This window comes from Notolabrus celidotus, unplaced genomic scaffold (assembly GCF_009762535.1).
Source record: "Notolabrus celidotus isolate fNotCel1 unplaced genomic scaffold, fNotCel1.pri scaffold_208_arrow_ctg1, whole genome shotgun sequence".
Classification (NCBI taxonomy): domain Eukaryota; kingdom Metazoa; phylum Chordata; class Actinopteri; order Labriformes; family Labridae; genus Notolabrus; species Notolabrus celidotus.
Window position 1 is genome coordinate 46,648 of NW_023260062.1, and position 22,609 is coordinate 69,256.

The 22,609-nt window shown below is 44.0% G+C and overlaps 1 protein-coding gene across 2 annotated transcripts; it reads right to left on the reverse strand.

Moving 5' to 3' along the window:
• Positions 1-277: 277 nt before the first annotated feature.
• ap5z1 (adaptor related protein complex 5 subunit zeta 1) lies at positions 278-21,250 on the reverse strand. Of its 2 annotated transcripts, XM_034678706.1 has the most exons (18): positions 21,118-21,250; positions 18,371-18,508; positions 18,015-18,195; positions 16,863-17,013; positions 15,460-15,572; positions 15,049-15,223; positions 14,848-14,901; positions 12,060-12,200; positions 10,288-10,325; positions 6,075-6,237; positions 3,919-4,097; positions 3,665-3,807; positions 3,387-3,505; positions 2,707-2,834; positions 2,508-2,605; positions 2,297-2,429; positions 839-1,053; positions 278-767 (listed from the first exon to the last, which is right to left on the reverse strand). In XM_034678706.1, exons 1-18 carry the CDS (start codon positions 21,156-21,158, stop codon positions 515-517), a joined length of 2,463 nt encoding a protein of 820 aa, XP_034534597.1. In that variant the 5' UTR covers positions 21,159-21,250; the 3' UTR covers positions 278-514. The 2 variants fall into 2 exon arrangements, with proteins under 2 accessions (XP_034534597.1, XP_034534598.1); XM_034678707.1 differs by lacking the exon at positions 14,848-14,901.
• Positions 21,251-22,609: the final 1,359 nt, after the last annotated feature.

Below are 22,609 nucleotides of genomic sequence, written 5' to 3' on the forward strand. Positions count from 1 at the left end.
TGTGAAATGTTCATAACTTGGCCGTGCCTTCCTCATGATTAACCCTCACCAGCTCCTCCACCAGAACACGGTTCTATCAGCGGGGAGCTTTCAGAAAGGATTTAGGAAATGTGTGGATTAACTCATGAATGTTTTGTTATTATAAATGCTGATTTGTACTTTTATAGATTTAATGTTTGTACTTTGTGAAGCAATGTCAATTTTGAACTGTCAGGTAATTCCTAATGTTTTAACTGTTTCTGTTTGTACTCTCAGAAATCAGCACACACTCAGGAAGTGTTTCCTCTTCTGAAATCAGATTTTATTTTTGTTGCATTAAAGAAAAGATTCTATCTCACAAAGACGAACGTGTGGATTCAAATAAATCTTCATCACGTCCAGTTTCTGTGGATTCAGTTATTACAAAAAAAATCACCTGAAAAAGAAATATGAACAAAAATCAACCGGAGATCAAATGTGACATCACGGGACGACAGTCTGTGTGTGTGTGTGTGTGTCACCGAGTGTGTGTGTGTCACTGAGTGTGTGTGAGGTTGGTGAGGGCTCGCAGTCTCAGGGGCGTGGCCACATTCGTGTCACGGTGCCACTGTGGCGTGGTGATGTGTGGAGGCGGAGTCAGCACACTCTGAGCCACGCCCGGGGCCTTCAGCAGCGACCACAGCTCCTCGCCGCGTGTTACTATGGCAATGAGGTCCTCCTCACACGTGCACCAGGGCACCGAGCCGCCCCTGTTCACGGTCTTCAGCTTGGAGAGGAACAGAGACACCCTGAAACAGACGTGACGATTACTGCATCGTCCAATCATGACGGAGAGAAACAGAGAGCTGCCGTCACTCACCGCGGTATGAGGTCATGTGATCTGGACGCCAGCTTTGCCAGAGCGCTCATTAGAGTGGTGATGACTCTGGGGGCGGGGCAAACTGTTCCAGGGGGCGGGGCAGAAGATGTGATCTCAAACAGCACCGCCTCCAACGTCTCAAAACAGGAAGTGATGAGCCTCACAGAGCAGCGGGAGTCACACGAGACGGACAGGTATTCCCCGAGAACCCACACCTGAAGACCAGAGAACCAGTCCATGTGTCAATCATCCTCCAACACACACGAGAGTCTCAGCTTTAGAAGCTACATAATGGAGGTCAACATGCCCTGAGAACAGACCGTGTCACATTTACTGATGTATAGTGTCTCACAAAAGTGAGTACACCCCTCACCTTTCTGCACATATTTAATTATATCCTTTCATGGGACAACTCTGAAGAAATGACACTTTGATATAATGTAAAGTAGTCAGTGTACAGCTTGTATAACAGTGTACATTTACTGTCCCCTCAAAATAACTCAACACAGGCTTTAATGTCTAAACCACCGGCAACAAAAGTGAGTACACCCCTAAGTGAAGATGTCCACATTGGGCCCAAAGTCTTAATATTTTGTGTGGCCACCATTATTTTCCAGCACTGCCTTAATCCTCTTGGGCATGGAGTTCACCAGAGCTTCACAGGGTCCCACTGGAGTCCTCTTCCACTCCTCCATGACGACATCACGGAGCTGGTTGATGTTAGAGACCTTCCATTTGAGTTTAGGTCTGGAGACATGCTTGGCCACTCCATCACCTTCACCCTCAGCTCCTTTAGCAAGTCAGGGGCCGTCTTGGAGGTGTGTTTGGGGTCGTTATCATGTTGGAGTACTGCCCTGTGGCCCAGTTTCTGAAGAGGTAGGGGATCATGCTCTGCTTCAGTGTGTCCCAGTACATGCTGGCATTCATGGTTCCCTCAGTGAACTGTAGCTCTCCAGTGCCGGCAGCACTCATGCAGACCCAGACCACGACACTCCCACCACCATGCTTGACTGTAGGCAACACACACTTGTCTTTGTACTCCTCACCTGGTTGCCCAAACGCACGCTTGACACCATCTGAACCAAATAAGTTTATCTTGGTCTCATCAGACCACAAGACATGGTTCCAGTAATCCATGTCCTCAGTCTGCTTGTCTTCAGCAGATTGTTTTCGGGTTTCTTGTGCTTCATCTTTAGAAGAAATGTGAGGGGTGGACTCACTTTAGTGAGATACTGTATCTCTGATTTGACAGTAAATACAGTTTTTATCCCTGAGTGGAGATGTCAGCACCGTGTTCTGTCTGCTCAAACACTAAAGCCTGCTGGTACCTGATTGGTTGATTCTACTCAGCCGATAAACACACTACAAACAGCAACCAGAACCCTCCCCATTCCCCTACAGTCGAGAGCCCTGCGTACGGCTCCAGTATCTGATGTAGAATCTGTAAACAGAGATTACCACGTGCGTGTAAATATCTTCTTTGCTGTAGACATTAACCATTGCTCCGGCAAACTCCAGCAGCTCGTGGGATTGGTCGACTACCAGAGAGGGGTGGAGCTTGCAGAGCCTCAGCAGCTGGCAGCTAAACACCCTGCGCAGAGAGAAGGAGGATAACATGTGAGGACATCAGTGGAGACATGCTGCAGAGTTACACCTCACATATGTGTACCTGTGAATCTCTTTGATGTATTTGGGGATGTTGAGGAGGAGGCTACTTCTCTCCAGCATCACCAGAATCAAGTGTGCTAACAGCTTAATGTCCGCCACCTGGAAAACACGCACTCACGTCACACCTGTCCTTTAAAACAATCATTAAGCTTTTAAAGGGGCATTACTTTAATAAGTTAGAGAGTATCCGGTGTCCTTACTGTGATGACTGTGTTGAAAAAAATGTAGAGGAGCACAGGGACAGTCTGAGCACATTGAACCACCCTCGGCCAATCAGCAGCCTCAGCTAGCAGCTCGTGGAGCGTGCTCAGTCGGTCAATAGTGTCACCTGGGAAGGAGATGGAAGAAAACAAGCAGCATTGCCAGCGGCTCGTATTAGGAGCAAAAAACAAAAGGGGGGGGTTTGGGGTAGTGGTGATGTGATTGTTGACAGCATCTGATGATCCCCTGTCTCCAGCTAGAGACTGAGGACCTCAGCAGCTGGACCAGTATCCTGAGTCTCCTCTGCAGACTCTACCTGCCCTGTAAGATGTGAGCTTTACACACACTCGCAGTCTGATCCACAACAACGTCAGGGACACAAGTCTGACCACGGACAGACGGACTCTTCTGACTCTGTTAGCAGTAATGAAGGTATAATGAACATTTGAATCACTTCATTATAATTAACACTTGGGATCCAGATCAGGTGTGTGGTGATGTCTGAACCTGCAGCGACCCCACTTTGTTATTGATTTCTGAAGATTACATCGTTTCTAAACACGTGGAATGGAAAATATCTATCACCCTGATGAAACAATTTGCAAAACAAACTTGCAACTACAAGTAGCCAGTTAGCTTAGCTTAGCATAGACATGAAGAAACAGTTTTTTCTGACTACCTGAGCCCGCCTCCCCTCGAAGCAGGAAGAGGAAAAGCCCTCTGTAAGACGGGCTTCGAAACGCATCGAGTAAGAGGACAGGGCGCCCCCCTGTGTCTGAGATTGGTAGGCAAGCTGACCTGCAACACACACACACACACACACACACACACACACACACACACACACACACACACGCGCACGCACGCACGCACACACACACACACACACAGAGTGAGATGGTGGTAAAAAAAAATACAGGTTTAGTCATAGTTTTGCTCTGAGTTGTGTGTGTCCACCTGTGCTGTAAAATCAGTGTTGCAGACAGACAGGGCAGGTCCAGCAGAGTGTGAAGTAGCTCCACTGCAGTTCCAGTCGTCACCAGAGAGGGCAGTAGATCAACAAAGTCAGACACCACTGCTGGGCTGTCCCACGCCAACAACTACGAAGACAGATTGAAAAAAATAAAGCGGTCACGCCTGTCTGTGAGTGTGTTTAGAGTTCTTTCTTCATCATCATTGTTTAAGGATCCCTGTGTGGATGCTGGCTCTACCTTCAGCAGGTTTGGGAAGGAGCGTGTGTACTGAGGGACCCGCAGCTGCAGGCTCTCTAGGTTCAGCCGGAGGAAGCGGAGCAGCTCGTGGGCCAGGAAGAGGTCGTTAAACAGCTCGGCAGGGAATCGACCAAACACCAGGTTCCAGACGCTCTCACAGTCCACCGCAGCTGTCTCACCTGAGCAGGTTAAGCACAGTTTCAGAGTCGGAGCATTAGTCCAGACACTGAACTTTATAATCTGGACTCAGGACCAGATGAACACCTCTCCTGTGGGCTTACTGTGGCAGTCTCTCATCACTGACACGTCACTGAGCGGAGACCTGTGCTTTGTTTTCTTGAGCTGCTGCTTGTTTGTGTCACGTCTGGGTTCAGGTTAAGTTTTTCATTTTGGACATAACAATTCCGTTTCAGTTTTTTAGATAAAACATAAAGACTCACAAACCCCTGACCTCAGTTTTGTTAGGCTTTAAACCGGACTGGCCCCCTGGCATGATGTCTAACCTTTGAAAATTCAAACAGTGCGGCTTCACTGCAAAAACTCAGAATCTTACAAAGTGAAATTGTTCCATTTTTAGTCAAAATGTCTTCTCCCTCTTGATTTAAGATAAATTTACTTAACAAGTAACATTTGAGCGAGATAGAGGGACTTGTTTTAAGACATCTTAAATATCTTGTTCAGTCAAACAGTCTTGAAATGATCTTGTTTTGAGTTTTAATTTAGAAGAAACAAGGTTTATTTAACATTTCAGACATTTTTCAAGCTGAGGTCTTATTTGTAGAAGACAGATAATCTTGATTTAAGACAAACACTTTACTTGATTTAAGTCAATGACTTTTATTAATCTATCAGAAAAAGAAGAAAAGAAAAAAAGAAGAAAGAAAGAAGAAAATAAGAAAGAAAGAAAGACAAAAAAAGAAAGAATGAAAGAAGAAAGAAAGAAGGAAGAAAAAAGAAATACAGAAGAAAGAAAGAAAGAAAAAGAAAGAAAGAAAAAAAGAGAAAAAAAGAAAGAAAGAAAGAAAAAAAGGAAGAAGAAAGAAAGAAAAAAGAAATACAGAAGAAAGAAAGAAAGAAAGAAAGAAGGAAGAAATTAGAAAGAAAGAAAGAAAAAAAGACAAAAAAAGAAAGAAAGAAGAAAGAAAATAAGAAAGAAAGAAAGAACAAAGAAAGAAAGAAAGAAAGAAGGAAGAAATTAGAAAGAAAGAAAGAAAAAAGACAAAAAAAGAAAGAAAGAAGAAAGAAAATAAGAAAGAAAGAACAAAGAAAGAAAGAAAGAAAGAAGGAAGAAATTAGAAAGAAAGAAAGAAAAAAAGAAAAAAAGAAAAAAAGAAGAAAGAAAGAAAGAACAAAGAAAGAAAGAAAAAAAGACAAAAAAAGAAAGAAAGAAAGAAAGAGAAGTTGTTGTTTTGAAGGGTGGGTTTCAGTTTTCAGACACTGTTTCTTTAAATCAGATCAAAATCTTCCTCCTCAAACTCCATGCACACAATGAAACAGCTCCTTCAGAGCAGAGCTGTCTTCTCCTAAAGAACAACATGACTGAATATTAGTATATCCAGCTCACTATGAGAAGACATTATATCTCAACATGAGACAATTCAACTTTGTCATCTTATATCAAGAACAAGATGGTCTTAAACCTAGTATACTGGTCAAATATTACTTAAAATAAGTTTTCCCTGCTAATTTTAAGATCACAGTTTTCTAAATATTATGTGTTATTTTAGGAAATCTTACCAAGCAAGTTTTCACTTCTACTATTGGAAGATTTTTTTTGCTTATTTCAAGTTTAAAGCACCTTGTAGTGCGTTTTTTTTTCTTGTTTTTGGAGGGGCATTTTTTCCAGTGTTGTTTTCTTTCTCTGTAAATATCTATCCTCTGGGTTTTATCAATTGTTTTGTTTTTTATACCTTTTATCATTTCTTTGTCTTATTAATTCAATCCAAATCAAATCAAAAAACATTCTCAAAAAAGTCATTAATTCATTGATTACAGTGTTAATGTGTTAATGTTTAAAGCCTATCACACTTAAACCATTATATCATAAATACCAGCTTAAAGGACTCTAACCAATCACCTCTCGTGCCTTTGTAAACTTGTAACCCTGACAGAGGTAAAGGTGTACGTGTGGTGGATGTGTTGCTGCGTGTACACACCGTGGTGCAGGTAGAACTGAGCAATGGGCAGGAGAACCCGGGCGAACGACAGGTCTGAGCTGAGCCGGCTGAAGAGCGCTTTAATGCACGGGAAGGTTCTGAAGACCAGGGAGGTGTCCTCTTCACACACACAGTCCAGGATACACACCGCCTCCACCAGACACTGAGATTGAACACAAACACAAAGTTAGGGCTCATAAAGTAGAAGAGCAGAGTTTCATTTCATTTCCTTCATTTTTATTTTTGTTTTATATGAAAATATAACATTAGACAAGTGAGGACATTACATTACAACCAGTGAAAAATAAAGTAAAACTTAAGTATAATAGAGAGGTACAGTACACCACTCATAGTGAGACCTCATAGTGCCCTGTTACCCCTCTAGAACTCTATGCTCCCAACATGCAGGCCTGCTCATTGTACCTAAACTCTCTAAAAGTAGTATGGGAGGTAGAACCTTCAGTTATCAGGCCACTCTCCTTTGGAATCATCTACCAGTCAGGGTCCAGGAGGCAGACACCCTCTCTACTTTTAAGAGTAGGCTTCAAACTTTCCTTTTTGATAAAGCTTATAGTTAGAGCTGGATCAGGCTTGGACCAGCTTTTGTCATGCTGCTATAGGCCTAGACTGCCGGGGGAACTGGCGCACTGACACACTGGGATCCTAGCTCACCCCCTTCCCCCCAACCCCTTCATCACTTACTTTAACTCTACCTGTCCCATTAAAGTTACTAACCATAGACCTTTCTGGAGTCCCTGAGCTCCCTTGCCTCGTGGGTTCCTCTGAGCTGCCGTAGACCTCCTCCTGCTGCAGACGTTCTGGACTCCAGCGGCAACAGCTTCTACGACTTGTCTCATCACTATCACCTCTCTCTCTTACTCCCCTCTATCTGTCTTTCCAGACCCAACTCGGTCGAGGCATGATGGCTGTCTAACATGAGTCTGGTCCTGCTGGAGGTTTCTGCCTGTTAAAAGGAAGTTTTTCCTCACCACTGTAACTAGCTAAATACTGTGATGTGCAATGCTCATGATGGATTAAGGTGGGGTCAGACTGAGTCTTACCCTGTCTTGAAGTTGGGTCTCTGTTCATAATTTGACATAGAGTGGTCTAGACCTCCTATGTTTGTAAAAGCGTCTTGAGATAACATTTGTTGTGATTTGGCGCTATACAAATAAAGATTGATTGATTGATTGATTGATTGATTGATTGATTGATTGATTGATTGACCACAAAGGCATTCAGACAGACAGAAAAAGTTAAGAGTCTTTGGGGTTAGAGCATTATATCTCCTTTTGAAGGCGAAGAGCAGAAGTCATTTTTTTCCATCCTGCGATCAGAGTTAATAATGTTTTTAAAGGTGGGAGGGTTCTCCTGAAGCCAGCCTCGTGTTATTGCTTTCTTACTTGCAGCCATGAAAATCTTCAGAAGATACGTCTCTCTCTCTTTCTGAGGCCTTCAGGTATTTTCCCCGAGGTACAAAAAAATGAAAGAAGATTCAAATGATATTCCTAAAATCTCTGAGATGAAGTGTTACACGCCTCTCCAGAAAGGCTGAAGGAACGGACAAGACCAGAAAACATGAACAAAGTCAGCAGAGACAGCTCCACACTCCCTCCAGCAGGAATATACTGTGACCCACTTGATTTGGACTTCTGATGAGGGGTAATTAAAAAAAAACGAATGACATTCTTCCAACAAAAATCTCTCCAAAAAAAAAAAGAATGTGTGGATGAGGATTGAGTTTGCCATATTTGAAGCACCACATTTCTTCAGATATCACAATGTTAGCCTCTTTTTCCCAGCGCTGTCTTATATAAGTTGTTGTGTTCTTATTCATGAAGGGTAAATTCTTTGTACAGTTTGAGAATAATGCCTCTGACATCCTTTGAATTATAAGCATCTATGAATAGTTGTGTTACTTTTGATGGTTCGGCATAGTCAAGTGTTTTATTTCTGAAGCCGCCTCTTTAGAAAAATCCTGTTTGTCAGAAGCTTTTTTTCACTGCAGCTTTTTTACTCTCAGATAAATGACAAATTAGTATTCAGCTGTTTTATATTTAGTAGGGGTGACCCCAAATGGGATGAGAGTTAGCACCTCCAAGTCTGAGGCTGTGGTTCTCTGCCGGAAAACGGTGGATTGCTCTCTCTCGGTGGGGAGTGAGACTTTGCTCCAAGTGGGGGAGTCTAAGTATCTCGGGGTCTTGTTCGCGAGTGGGGGTAAAATGGAGCATGAGATCCACAGGCGGATTGGTGCGGCGTCAGCAGTGATGCGGATGTTGTATCGGACCATTGTGGGGAAGAGGGAGCTGAGCCGGAAGGTAAAGCTTTCGATTTACCAGTCGGTCTACGTTCCAACCCTCACCTATGGTCATGAGCTGTGGGTCATGACCGAAAGGATAAGATCGCGGATACAAGCGGCTGAAATGAGTTTCCTGTGAAGGGTGTCTGGGCTCGGCCTTAGAGAGAGGGTCAGGAGCTCGGACATCCGGAGGGAGCTCGGAGTAGAGCCGCTGCTCCTCCGCGTCGAAAGGAGTCAGCTGAGGTGGTTCGGGCATCTGATAAGGATGCCTCCCGGACGGCTCCCTTTAGAGGTGTTCCGGGCACGTCCAACTGGGAGAAGGCCCCGGAGTAGACCCAGAACGCGGTGGAGGGATTATATCTCCCGCCTGGTCTGGGAACGCCTCGGGATTCCCCAGGAGGGGTTGGAAAGTGTCGCCGGGGAGAGGGATGTCTGGGTCAATTTGCTTGGACTGCTACCCCCGCGACCCGACCCCGGATAAGCGGAAGAAAATGGATGGATGGATAGACCCCAAATAGTGGAATATTGGACGATTCGTTCTAACGAGTCTTAGTCGACTGCCAATCTCATAGTTGAATATTTGCATATGAAATGTGGATCATTCCATTCAAACCATGGGGGTGCTCAATGTCTAATTTTACATTATTTCCTGTTTCCTGTAAAAATAGTGTCTCATAAATCCTATTTTGATATAAATATAGACTTATTGAATGTAATTCTGAGAACAGCTCTTGAAGTGTTAAATCTCCTTAAAGTGGTAATTAAATCTCCCCTGGTAATTAAAGGTGGACTCTCCCATTTAGCGGGGACCTGTGGAGCAGACGTACCTCAGCTGGTCTTTAAATCTTTCTACGTTCATGGCAGCTCAAAATGTCAGGAAGTAAAACTTCAGTTGATCCTAAAAACTAGTGATGAAGATGAGGAGCAGCTTCATGAAGAGGGCTGTGAGATCAAGGATACCGGACCACACTAAAAACTGTACGGGGCCAAAAGAACCAGGAGGGATACCCAAAGCTGTCTGAAGCCTCAGAAACAATCCACAGCATCCCATCCACCTCCACATCATCAGAGAGGATATTCACAAAGACAGGATTTACAGTCAACAAAGACAGGAGCGCACTTCTGCCCGTACACACGATGGTTTTCCTCACGTACAATTTGAAAAGACTCAAGCGGACAAAGACGAGATGAAAGACTGTTTTACAAGGTTCTGTTAAGAGATTTAAAAACCCTTTAGCTGGTTCAGGTTTGATTTTGAACATTATTCAAATGTTTAGTCTTAAGTTGGACAGACTACCCTCTGCAGTGCTGCTCTCTGCTGTGTGAACACTGTTTAAATATCTCCTGATTCCTTACTCTATAGTGGAGCGTTGTTCCATGTTTAACAGATGGTGGCCTTATTTGAGTTTTCTCTCCTTCATCACCTCGTTGTTTTTGCAATATAGATTTAAAAAATCTAAGTTTTATACTTATAATATTCTGTTGTCCCTTTAACTTTAAGCTATGAGTCTCTTAATTGTAAAGGGTTATGTGTAATATTGTCATGTGGTCACCATCATGCAGACTTTGGGTCAATAAGGAAAAACAACAAACATTCCACTATTCGTCGACTATGGGCAAAATCTGATGAATCAGATTCAACTAAGCAAATCCTTAGTCGGGCTCACCCCTAATATTTAGAGTGTTGGTAACTACATAATAACAAACATTTGACTTCAAATGAGTCAAGCTTTTAGTTTTAAGACTCAGCTGACTTCTGTCCCAGAAATGAGGAAGTGGACGGTTGTTTCTGTGAGTTTTCAGTGTGCTTGTAATGGATCAGCATCTTTACTCCACACAAAAGTGGATGTTTCTGGTGCAGCATGAAGGGTTAGGGTTTTATTCCTGACCAGCTGGTAAAATGTACTGACTCACCGCTTTCTGCAGGTCTGTATCGATCCTCTTGTGCGCCTCTGAGACAAAGAGAAGGGATCAGTGTAAGGTTTCATTAATAAAGCACATCGTCACCCTATTAGAATAATGGCCTAAATCATTTCTTTAAAGGTGACATATCACGCTTTTTTCATCAACATATATTGGTCTAAGAGGTCCCCAAAACATGTCTTTAAAGTTTGTCTGCCTGAAAAACCCTCTTCTTCAGTCCTCCTTAGAACACTCTGTTTTCTCTCTGACCACGCCCCCTCAGGAAGTGGATGTGCCTCGGCTGTCCGGCACGTTGATCTAATGTTTACATGTTGGCTGAATATACACGGCTGCTCAGAGATCACGTTACTTCAACCCTCTGAAATCTGATCCAGAATCTGATCCTGACGGAGAGGCGCCTGCAGCAGGACCTTTCTGAAGGATTGGTCACAGATTTAGTGTTTCTTGTTGTTTTATTTGTCAGCATGTCGACGTGTGTCTTGGTACACAGCTACGAACATGTAGCTATGTGGCTATGCTAACTAGCGCTAGCACTTATCCATGATAAATAAAAATCATCCACTAGATCTTCAAATCTGCAGACGTGGGGAGTAAAACCGACCTCTGTGTTTATTAAGACAGCCTACAACTAGCATGCCTCCCTCCTAAGCTCCTTGTTAGCACACATGTGTGCAGGGAATGAAAAACGGAGGAGGGGTTGAGTTGTATTTTATACAGTCTATGGGCTGAATAAGCTCCGAGCTCTGACTTCCTGTTACAGACCGGATATTGTTGTTACGTAACAAAAACACGGAAGTCTGAAACGGCTGGTTTCAGCACACATTTACAGAAAGGTGGTGAAATCAGAACAGGGGCAGAATGGATTCTTTTCATTCTCAGAGGGGTTTGTAGACAGGGACACATATTTCAGGTAGAGAACCATTAAAAAGTCCATTTTGCATGATATGATATGTCACCTTTAAGTTTTTGGGAAAACACAAAAACCTTACCAAATGCAGAGCATATGATATTTATTAATCATGTCAATCAAAAAGGCCTTGACAGTGGATGACTGTTGACATACAGAGAACGTTGTGTGTGAAATATGTAACATTAAAGAATAAAGTGACTTTAAACCTGGCTTAAACTGCCCTTTCATTCCATAGTGCAAACTCCAAACTGAAATGACCCTGAGTTAAATTAAACAAAGGTCAGGTAAGTCAAACTGATCAGGAGGCAGTCCCTCTCCTCTCTTCTCCAGGTCTTCTTTGCTGGGTTTTTGTACCTATTCCAGGACTCTTCAGTTTGTCCCCTGAATCTTCATTCTCAGTCATCTTGATTTGCCTAACTATGTGGCAAACACTCGATGGGCATCACATGTTTCATGGACTGAAGGTCCTGGAACTTCCTCTCTGTGATCGGCAGAGCAAGAATCCTGTCTGTTGCTTCTTGAAGCAGCTGCCATCATGAAAGCTTGTTCAAGTGCCCAAGTCAGACATTTTATCCTAAAGAATCAAACATGTTGACTTAGGAGAAGAATAAAAAGGCCTAAGTCACCCTCTTGACACAGGGCCATTGTCCTATAGGACATAAAGAGCAGAATCCTTTCAACTAAGGATGAAGGAGGTTTCACTAGAGGTGGTCAGAATCATCAAGAGATGATTTAGGACAAAAACTCATTTCCTCAAAAAATGACTTATGCCATTATTTCAATAGGGTGATGATCTGCATATGTTGCATCAAAGTTTGTATTTACAACTACATGACTGAACACACACACTCACTGCGATCACTCTGCTCGATGAGCCGCTGGCAGTACTGGAAAGCTTTCTCTCTCAGACGCTCCTTTGGAGGCAGCAAACGGCTGGAGGAGGAAGTCGCTGAAACCATAGAGACCACCGAGCCGTCCACCTCCGACCGATCATCTGCAGGGAGAGATGTCAGAAAAAAACAAAAAGGAGATAACGAGAGCCCCAAAGCGTCCTTAAAAGAAAATCAGGATATATCTTCATCAAACTCAGAGAGATGTTCCCTTTGCCAGCTTGTTAAAAAGTTTGAACAGAGCAGAGGAGAGGAGCTTGATTCAGTTTGACATTCTTTAAAGTCTTTAAAGACAAACTGTGTGAGCGCACAGAAGAAAGAGAAGAGCAAAGAAAGGAACGTCTCGATCTGATACAGAGCAGTAATGAAGGAAAGGAAGAGTGTCTGATTTGAATCATTGCGGGAGTCTTAACTGCACCAATCAAGAAGATTCCCCTGTTCCCTTCACAGTGAAGTTTCACCGCAGAGACCCGAGTGTCTGATTCCAGCTCGCTAACATTTCACTAGCTGTGGTTAACATTATATTCTCTGCCACGCCACACTGCTGCTGCATCATGAGGTCATTCACCAGACTCCACGCTGTAATAGATAGGGGGCGATATTAAATGACAGCATGTCAAAGAACTGCTGATGTAAATGAGCTTGAAGCTAACTATTGTACGATGCAGCAAAAGGCAACAGGTCAGTTTAATACTTGAACACCTCTACAGATAATAGAAGAGTAAATAGTATGAGATCAGTGGACTGGTCAGTGTCCTCTCTGAGGCAGATCTTCATGAGCATACACTCTCTGAACAAACTGAACCACTCTCTGACTCTTCCTGTTTGTCATGGCGGTGTGAACTCTGCTGATTTAAGGAGGCTTGTACGTTGGAACAGCTCTAGTCTTCATTCTGATATCTAAGCTTTTTGGAAAACACACTTTCTGAATATTTGACCGGATCATACTGAAGCATGGGACTGCATGGCGTTTCTCTACAGGTACTCCAGCACCATCCAAACACATGCCCGCTGGGTTAATTGGTGATCTCAAAACCTCATGCCCACTAAGCCTGCCCGAAATCTGGATGTCATGATCGATGACCAGCTAACCTTCAGGGTTCATGTTGCCTCGATTGCTCGGTCCTGCCGTTTTTCCCTCTATAACATCAAGAGGGTCAGACCCTACCTGACAGAACACGCAACACAGCTCCTGGTTCAGGCTCTTGTAATGTCACGCATTGACTACTACAACTCTCTACTGGCAGGCCTCCCTGCATTCACAGTTAAACCTCTGCAGATGATCCAGAACAGCAGCAGCAGCACGTCTGGTCTTCAACCAGCCTAAGACAGCTCATGTCACTCCCCTGCTCATTCGCTACACTGGCTTCCAGTTGCAGCTCTCATCAGATACAAAACTCTAATCATGACTTACAAAGCAGGAACCAAAACCGCTCCAGTTTACCTGGAACCCCTCATCCAGGTCTACTGCCCTTCTCGCCCGCTACGCTCAGCCTCTGAAAAGCGCCTAGTGCTTCCAGCACACAAGGCCTCAAAATCACTAGCTGGACTCTTCTCTTCTGTTGTTCCTAAATGGTGGAATGAATTGTCCAACTCCATTCGATCTACTTTCAAAAGACAGCTAAAGACCCAGCTCTTTAGGAAGCACTATGCACTTATCTAGACTGTTCTCCACTGTTGTCCCCAGTGGCAGATCATGTCTTCCAGCTACAGTTGACTCACACTGTCCTGCTCTACTCTGGGAATCTGTGTTCAGGTCTGGAGTGACCCAGCACTTGGTACTTTGGTCATTATTGTGGTGATGTTAATTGTTGATGATGATAATGGACGGTCTTAAATTGTTTGGTTGCTTCATTGTAGATGTTCCTTATTTACTTTTGTGCATTGCCTTTACTCTGCTTGGCAGTACCTGCACCCAAATGGACTTGAAGCTCTTTGTTCCTCTTACTGATCTTGTTTCCTCTTGTCTAGATCTTTGCTTGTGTTCTTCTTGTTCTCGTATGTCCGTCGCTTTGGATAAAAGCGTCTGCTAAATGACATTGTAACATTGTAAACTGCCTGTAGGTGTGAGTGTGAGTGTGAGTGGGACAGCCCCGTGTGATTGACTGGGAACCTGTGCAGGTGTACCCTGCTCTCTTGTCCAATAACAGCTGGGATAGGCTCCAGCCCCCTTGGACCTCAAACGACGTGAGCAGGACAGATAAGTGGATCAATGTGCAGATATTACATTTACTGCAGTATTTATGAGAGGACTGGCTGCAGCCTCACAGGACTTCTGTATTCCTATAAAACCACCTGATGTAACTGTGCTGATGATCTCAGCCTGTAAGAGTCAAATGTTTGTATGTGTTGAATAAATAAGAGCCTAAAAAGCTTCATGAAACTTCTCCTCTTCACTTCTTTGAGCTTAAAGTTTGAAGAAATGTCGGCTGCTGAAGTCAAGACGAGAGATTATCCAGAGGGTTTGATTATTGATGCAATCACACTTTGAGGAAAAACATGAGCCATTAATCAGCATGAAGAGGAAACAATTAGAAGCACCGGGGATTAAAACGTGCACAAACCCGTGAAAGTTACATTTTGGAATCACAGCTGAGGATTTCATGTTAGCAGATTTTGCTGGATTATTTCAGGTGATGTGAGTTGACCCATGCTCCCCTGAAGTTTAAAACCTGCTTTTTTATCTTGCAGATCTTGTAGCGTCTGAAAAGCACAGGCATGCAGTGGAGGTCCACAAAGCACAAGTCTTACCATTTGAGAAGGAGTGGGAGTGTGAGAGGGAGAGGCTGAGCTGCAGCCTGTGAGCTGGAGACGATGAAAACAAACAGCAGGTCATCCACGACGGCTGCCACGAATACAGGGTTTAAACTCTGAGGCTGACCTTGTCGTACCAAGAAATACATCCAAACCCTAGACTGGAGGCAGAAAGTCAAGTCTGAGGTGATGTCATACCTGTGTCTGCGGTGGTGTTGCCGTTGGAAACAGAATGATGCGCGAGGAGCCAGTGGCGGAGCAAGGAGAAGGAGTATACGTTCATCCACTGGTCGTCAGTGAAGCCCTGACCCACACACAGCACAGTGAAGAAGTCTCCTGACACCGCCCCGTCCAGCTCTGCTATCGGCACCGGCTAACAGGAAACACAAGTCATCAACTACTCACCAAAATTAAAGCTAGTTTCACTCAGTGGTAGAGCCAGCACCCTGCGTTTAGAGGCTGCCAAACTGTCCTGTTAAAGTAAGGCCCCCCCAGCCCCTCCAAGAAGACTCTAAAACCCTTACCATCAGTATATGTGCACATGTATTTGTCTTTGACTATCTGATATTGTCACAGAAATAAGGAAAACGTTGGGGGTATTTTGCTTACCTGGCGTGTCCTTGGCCCTGTGAAGAATCCTCCTGAAGAAGCCCCTCCCCCCTGAGTGATGCTAGCATAACGCAGCCAGTCAACAAACTTCTTACTCAAGAGGGTCACATGATCTGTTGCAAGTCAGGAGGAGAAAAAGAAACAATGTGTGAAACAACTTGAAGGTGTTTATGTGCTTTTAGATCTCTTCATCGTTGTTTTAAAGGTGACATATCATGCAAAATTGACTTTTTAATGGTTCTCTACCTGAAATCTGTGTCCCTGTCTACAAACCCCCCGAGAATGAAAAAAATCCATTCTGCCCCTGTTCTGATTTCTCCACCTTTCTGTAAATGTGTGCTGAAACCAGCCGTTTCAGACTTCCGTGTTTTTGTTACGTAACAACAATATCCGGTCTGTCACGGAGTCAGAGCTTGGAGCTTGTTCAGCCCATAGACTGTATAAAATACAACTCAACCCCTCCTCCGTTTTTCATTCCCTGCACACATGTGTGCTAACAAGGAGCTTAGGAGGGAGGCATGCTAGTTGTAGGCTGTCTTAATAAACACAAAGGTCGGTTTTACTCCCCACGTCTGCAGATTTGAAGATCTAGTGGATGATTTTTATTTGTCATGGATAAGTGCTAGCGCTAATTAGCATAGCCACATAGCTACATGTTCATAGCTGTAGCTGTAGCTGTAGCTGTGTAGCAAGACACACGTCTACATACTGCCAAATAAAACAACAAGAAACACAGAATCTGTGACCAATCCTTCAGAAAAGGTCCCGCTGCCTTTCTGGCAGAGGTCAGTTTTACTCCCCACGTCTGCAGATTTGAAGATCTAGTGGATGATTTTTATTTTCATGGATAAGTGCTAGCGCTAGTTAGCATAGCCACATAGTTACATGTTCGTAGCTGTGTACCAAGACTCACGTCTACATGCTGACAAATAAAACAACAAGAAACACTAAATCTGTGACCAATCGTTCAGAAAGGTCCTGCTGCAGGCACCTCTCCGTCAGGATCAGATTCTGGATCAGATTCAGAGGGTTGAAGTAACGCGAACTATGACCAGCCGTGTATTCAGCCAACATGTAAACATTAGATCAACTTGCTGGACAGCCGAGGCCACATCCACTTCCTGAGGGGGCGTGGTCAGAGAGAAAACAGAGTGTTCTGAGGAGGACTGAAGAAGAGGGCTTTTCAGGCAGACCAAAATCTGATTTCAAAGTGTTTTTTTGAGCATAAACTTTAAAGACATGTTTTGGGGACCTCTTAGACCAATATATGTTGATGAAAAAAGCGTGATATGTCACCTTTAAAAGCTGGAAGAGAGAAACAGCATCTCGTTTTTCCTGTATGTCTCGTATATACAGTGAAAAATTGACAATAAAAACCTTTGAATCTTTGAATCTCTTGTTACCTTCAGTGAGGCTCTCAGGGCTGTGTGTGAGGATGGTGTTGAGGACAGGCAGTGTGTGTGACAGAGACTGAGACGACCCCTCTGACTGTCGGCCTTCCAGACCTTGAAGGAGCTGGGCACAAAGAGACGACAGATCGGCTCTGGATCCGGCCTGAAGGTTGAAATAGAAACACAGAAATCAGCCCCTCGATGTGACTTTGATTCCTGTTTTGTATTTTTTTTTTAACAATATCTTTATTGACTTTTCCATCTACATTTTGCATTACACAGACATAAATATTACATCATCATTTTGTAATACAAAAGTCATTTTTTTGTTATTTTTTCCCAAACAAACAAAACACCCCTCCCCACCCACATTCATCCCTCTCTCAAAGTCTGTTAATCACACACGACATAATCTCTGTTACATTTAAAGGAACCTTGAATAAAGGAAAAGAAGGAAGGAAAAGAAGGGTTCAATTCTGGCTTTACTGGCAGAGGGATACAGTGAGCGTCAGGTTGCTTCCATCCTTAAAATTTCTAAGACGGCTGTTCATAAGAACAAGGTCACGCAGCAGACATTGGGGACAACAAAGCTACAGACCGGCAGAGGGCGAAAACGACTCTCCACTGACCGGGATGACCGTCAACTCATTCGAATGTCACTCAACAACCGTAGGATGACATCAAGTGACCTACAAAAAGAATGGCAAATGGCAGCTGGGGTGAAGTGCACGGCAAGAACGGTTCGAAACAGGCTCCTAGGGGCAGGGCTCAAGTCGTTCAAAGCAAGAAAAAAGCCCTTCATCGATGAGAAGCAGAGGAGAGCCAGGCTGGGGTTTGCAAAAGACCATAGAGGACTATTTCTCTGAGTGAATTTTAGGAGAAACTAATGAGAACAATTTGACACTTGAATGAGGCTGAAGTGAGAATCTAAATTTTGTCTCCAGAGACTTCGAAGAGAAAGCCTTGAGCAGTAAAATGTTCCTTTGGGTTCTCCCAAAACAGACTACACGTTGTTTGACTTTCCAAATCTCCTGGTACTCTTGTAGAGATTTTTCACACCACATTTGTTGTGCCAACTACTTTAGAGGCAATGTTCAGCCCCTTTGAAACCTTTCATTGAAGTCCCAGGTGAAATATGAGCATTCTGTTAACATTTCTACACACCTGAGAGAGCAGCAGGGCTGCAGCATGGCTGTTCATTAGGGAGATGTTCTCCTGGTTGTACTTCACTTCCTGACCAGAGGGGGGCAGTGTTTCTCTGAGCACAGCCGAACTCAGCACCTGAAGTTGCTCTGCAGGTGACGATAGAAGAGCTATGATCCTCTTCTCAAGCTCTGGAGGCAACCTGAGCGATGACAACAGAACCAACGTAAGTAAGATGTGTATCTTTTGTATATCATGTTGTTTCTTTTGACAAACACAGTTCATTTACAGGCCAGGTGAGATCACAAACACAGGTGTGAACAAAAAGGTGAAAGAAATGAAGCCGAGGATGACCCAGAGTGTGACAGGCTTCTTACGTCTTCATGTACTTGTTGGCAGAGAGGATGAGGAGCAGTCTCTGCAGGGAGTCAAATGTTTCATGGCCGAGCTCGTTCCCCTGAAGGAGCTTCACGAGTCTACTGTAAAACTTCTGCAGCTCAGACTCCTGGATCTCTCTGGAAAACACAAACAGAGCACCTGGTGATATCTCAGAGAAGTATATGACGACCTGTGAGTGACGACCATCAGGTGGAGTGAACACATATGAATGAACCTGGTTAGCTTCATTTTGGAGGACAAATTAAACTGATTCATTCTCATGAGTTTCTTTGTTGTTCATATGAAACCACAGGTTGTGAGGTGTGTGTTTTCCTGCTTCCTGTAGTTTTCAGAGCTGAAACCCTGTTAGTGTCACAGCAGGGCAGGAAGCGGTACAACCTTTGTTTTTGTTTTGCAGCTCTAAGATAAAAAAAGGGTCAAAGACAGGTTTTTAATATTTCTGTTTCCTCAAACGAAAGTGAGGATCCTTCCTCTTTCTCTCTTAAAGATAAAGACTCACTTAATAACTTTAAACAAGATAGTATGGCTTTATTAAAGCTAGAGAAAGTAAGATCCTCACTCCAACATTCAAATGCACAGTTTATTGAAGTTTGGGGACCCTTTCTGAACTCTGTACACAAAGCTTTAAAACCAGGATTCAGATGCAGCTTCATCATCTCTCTCTTCCAGATGTACAACTAGGTCTTTAATGGGACTGGGGAAAGTATTTCACGGTATCACTGGAAGTGACAGGGTAGGGATTGTTTTATAATGGTTGTTGTTGTTGTTTTTGTTTTCCTTTATATTTTCTTTAACCTAAAAAGCAAAACAGTAACACAGGCTGTTGTTGTATGTCCGTGCTTCACTTAGTTACCATGTGCAGTTATTGGGTTTTCTCTCTTTGTGCATGTCTCTCACTTTTCCCATGTAGATGTGACTGCTAACAGCGTTTGGTGTTTATTAATAACATTATTACTGTATATAAACATGTTAACATTATTACTGTATATAAACATGCAAACCTTATTATCAATCAATCAGACTTTATTAATAAAGCGCCTTGCATACAATGACATAGTAACACAAAGTGCTGTACATAAAAACAACTTCAAACAGAATAAATTCAGAAAAAGATCCCAATCCAAAATCCTAAGGTTAAGAACACAATATATGCAAAAATAGTAATAAATAATAATAATAAAAATAATAATAAAAATAAATAAATGAAAAATAAAACGAACTGAGGAAACGCTCTCATGATATCTTAATGAGGAAACACTGGAGGTAAAATAAAATGTTAAAACTCAAAACAGGAAATTAAAATCACCAAAATAAAATAAATTTCTAAGATATTAAAACACTAAAATATTAGACAATTAAAAGAACATAAGATGCTACACTTAAAATAAATAAATAAAGTAGAATAAAAGACAGGCAGACAGACAGGCAGGCAGGCAGACAGGCAGACAGACAGGCAGGCAGGCAGGCAGACAGACAGAGACAGACAGGCAGGCAGGCAGACAGACAGACAGACAGACAGACAGAGACAGACAGGCAGACAGACAGGCAGGCAGACAGGCAGGTAGACAGGCAGAGACAGAGTCAGGCAGGCAGGCAGACAGACAGACAGACAGACAGACAGACAGAGACAGACAGGCAGACAGACAGGCAGGCAGACAGGCAGGTAGGCAGGCAGAGACAGAGTCAGGCAGGCAGGCAGGCAGGCAGGCAGGCAGACAGACAGACAGAGACAGAGTCAGGCAGACAGAGACAGAGTCAGGCAGACAGGCAGACAGACAGACAGAGACAGAGTCAGGCAGGCAGGCAGACAGACAGAGACAGAGTCAGGCAGGCAGGCAGGCAGACAGGCAGGCAGGCAGGCAGACAGACAGGCAGGCAGGCAGACAGGCAGACAGGCAGGCAGGCAGGCAGGCAGGCAGGCAGACAGGCAGGCAGACAGGCAGGCAGGCAGGCAGGCAGGCAGGCAGGCAGGTAGACAGGCAGACAGGCAGACAGACAGGCAGACAGACAGGCAGACAGGCAGACAGACAGAGACAGAGTCAGGCAGGCAGGCAGACAGACAGACAGACAGACAGGCAGGCAGGCAGGCAGACAGACAGGCAGGCAGGCAGACAGACAGAGACAGACAGGCAGACAGACAGGCAGACAGACAGGCAGGCAGGCAGGCAGGCAGGCAGGCAGGCAGACAGACAGGCAGGCAGGCAGACAGACAGAGACAGACAGGCAGACAGACAGGCAGGCAGACAGAGACAGAGTCAGGCAGGCAGGCAGACAGACAGAGACAGAGACAGAGTCAGGCAGGCAGGCAGACAGACAGAGACAGACAGGCAGGCAGGCAGACAGACAGACAGAGACAGAGTCAGGCAGGCAGGCAGACAGACAGAGACAGACAGGCAGGCAGGCAGACAGACAGAGACAGAGTCAGGCAGGCAGGCAGGCAGGCAGGCAGACAGACAGAGACAGAGTCAGGCAGGCAGGCAGACAGACAGACAGACAGACAGACAGGCAGGCAGGCAGGCAGGCAGATAGGCAGACAGGCAGACAGGCAGGCAGACAGGCAGGTAGACAGGCAGACAGGCAGGCAGGCAGGCAGGCAGATAGGCAGACAGGCAGACAGACAGACAGACAGACAGATATACAGATATACAGGCAGGCAGGCAGACAGACAGACAGATATATATATATTGATAGACAGACAGTTTGTTTTCATTGAAATGTTTCTTACCTTGCTTGTTTGATTAAACTCTCTGAGCCGTGAGAATACATTTTAACTCTGCTGCTGCTTCTGCTGCTGTCTGCAGCGGAAGGTAAACAGTGTGCACGCAAATGAAGCCCGGACAGAAATCACATGACCATGATTTCAGTTCCGCCTTCCGGGGCACGCGCGTGCCTGTCTCAATCGTGGATTTCCGCCAGCTGTCGGCAGGGATCGACTCTTATTGGAGTCTATTGGCGCACAGGACGTTGCTGTCACGATGAGTTCAGAACATTCCTGTTTATAAATCATTAGTTTATTAAATGCTTTGACTTTCTGACCACGGGATCACGTGACTCTTCAACCCTCCTGTTATGTTTGTTTCTCAGGGACAGCAATAATGTTCCTGGGTCACTTTGACCCGGGGAATATTTAATAATTCAAAAGTGTCAGAACCCAAAAAAATCCCAATTTACATTTTTTAAAATCTCATTATTAACTCCATTACTAACCATTTAAATCAATATTTAGTGCATTGGTGTTCTTTAATTCTCACAGATCATAGTTCAAAGAGGATAATTCTGTCAATGAATGTTAAAACTTTTTTTTAATGTACATTGGAAAGTGATTGGGGTGAAATATGTCACACAGTTGCAAAGAAACATTTAGTATTTCACACCCCAGACTCCTTTTAGCCTTTACTTTGACTGCAGGGTCAAATTGACCCACAAACAGTAGCTATCTATTATAAACATGCATCTTGTGGTGTATTGTATTTTCTCAAATGTCAAATTATGATTAATATCATTTATCCATGATTTAAATGATGGAGGATATTTCTCTTTCCATTTAAACAGTATCTGTTGACGTGCAAGGAGAGACTCAAAAACTATGTAGTTTGTATTCTGACAGTAGATATTGATCAAATAAATAAATAGGACTCCATAATTCTTATTATAACATTTTAATTTGATTGTATCACAAATACAATTCATATTAATGTATGTTTCAAAAAAGGCAGTTATGATGAGGTTAGGGTTAGGGTTAGGGTTTAGGGATCCCGGTTCAGTGCACTGGCCATTGCAGCTCTCCACCAGGGTTAGGCTCTACTTCTCAATGAGGCCTTGGGGATGGAGCGTGCCCAGTCTGGGGATCCAGAGACACTCGGCCCCTCTGTCTCTGAGCAACGCTCCACTTGGGATTCGACTCCAGGACCGAGGCCCGGAGGGCGTCCCACCATGGGAGGAGGAAGTGTCCCACCACCAGGGTATGGCTCTCCCTCCATCTCAAAAAATTGTGTCTGTGCTGGGTCAACCTCACCAGGATCGTGTTCCCTGTCTCCCCCACATATTGTGTCCCACAGGTAGCACAGGATATCAGGTACACACAATTCCTGGTGTGAGGGCTTCCCTGCATCTGCACTTTAAAAAATGTTTCATTTTGTTTATTTTGCAGCCAGGTTTGGTGCTTTAAAAATTGCCCGTGACCCCCTGGATGCAGAGGTCAACAAAGGCTGGAGTTT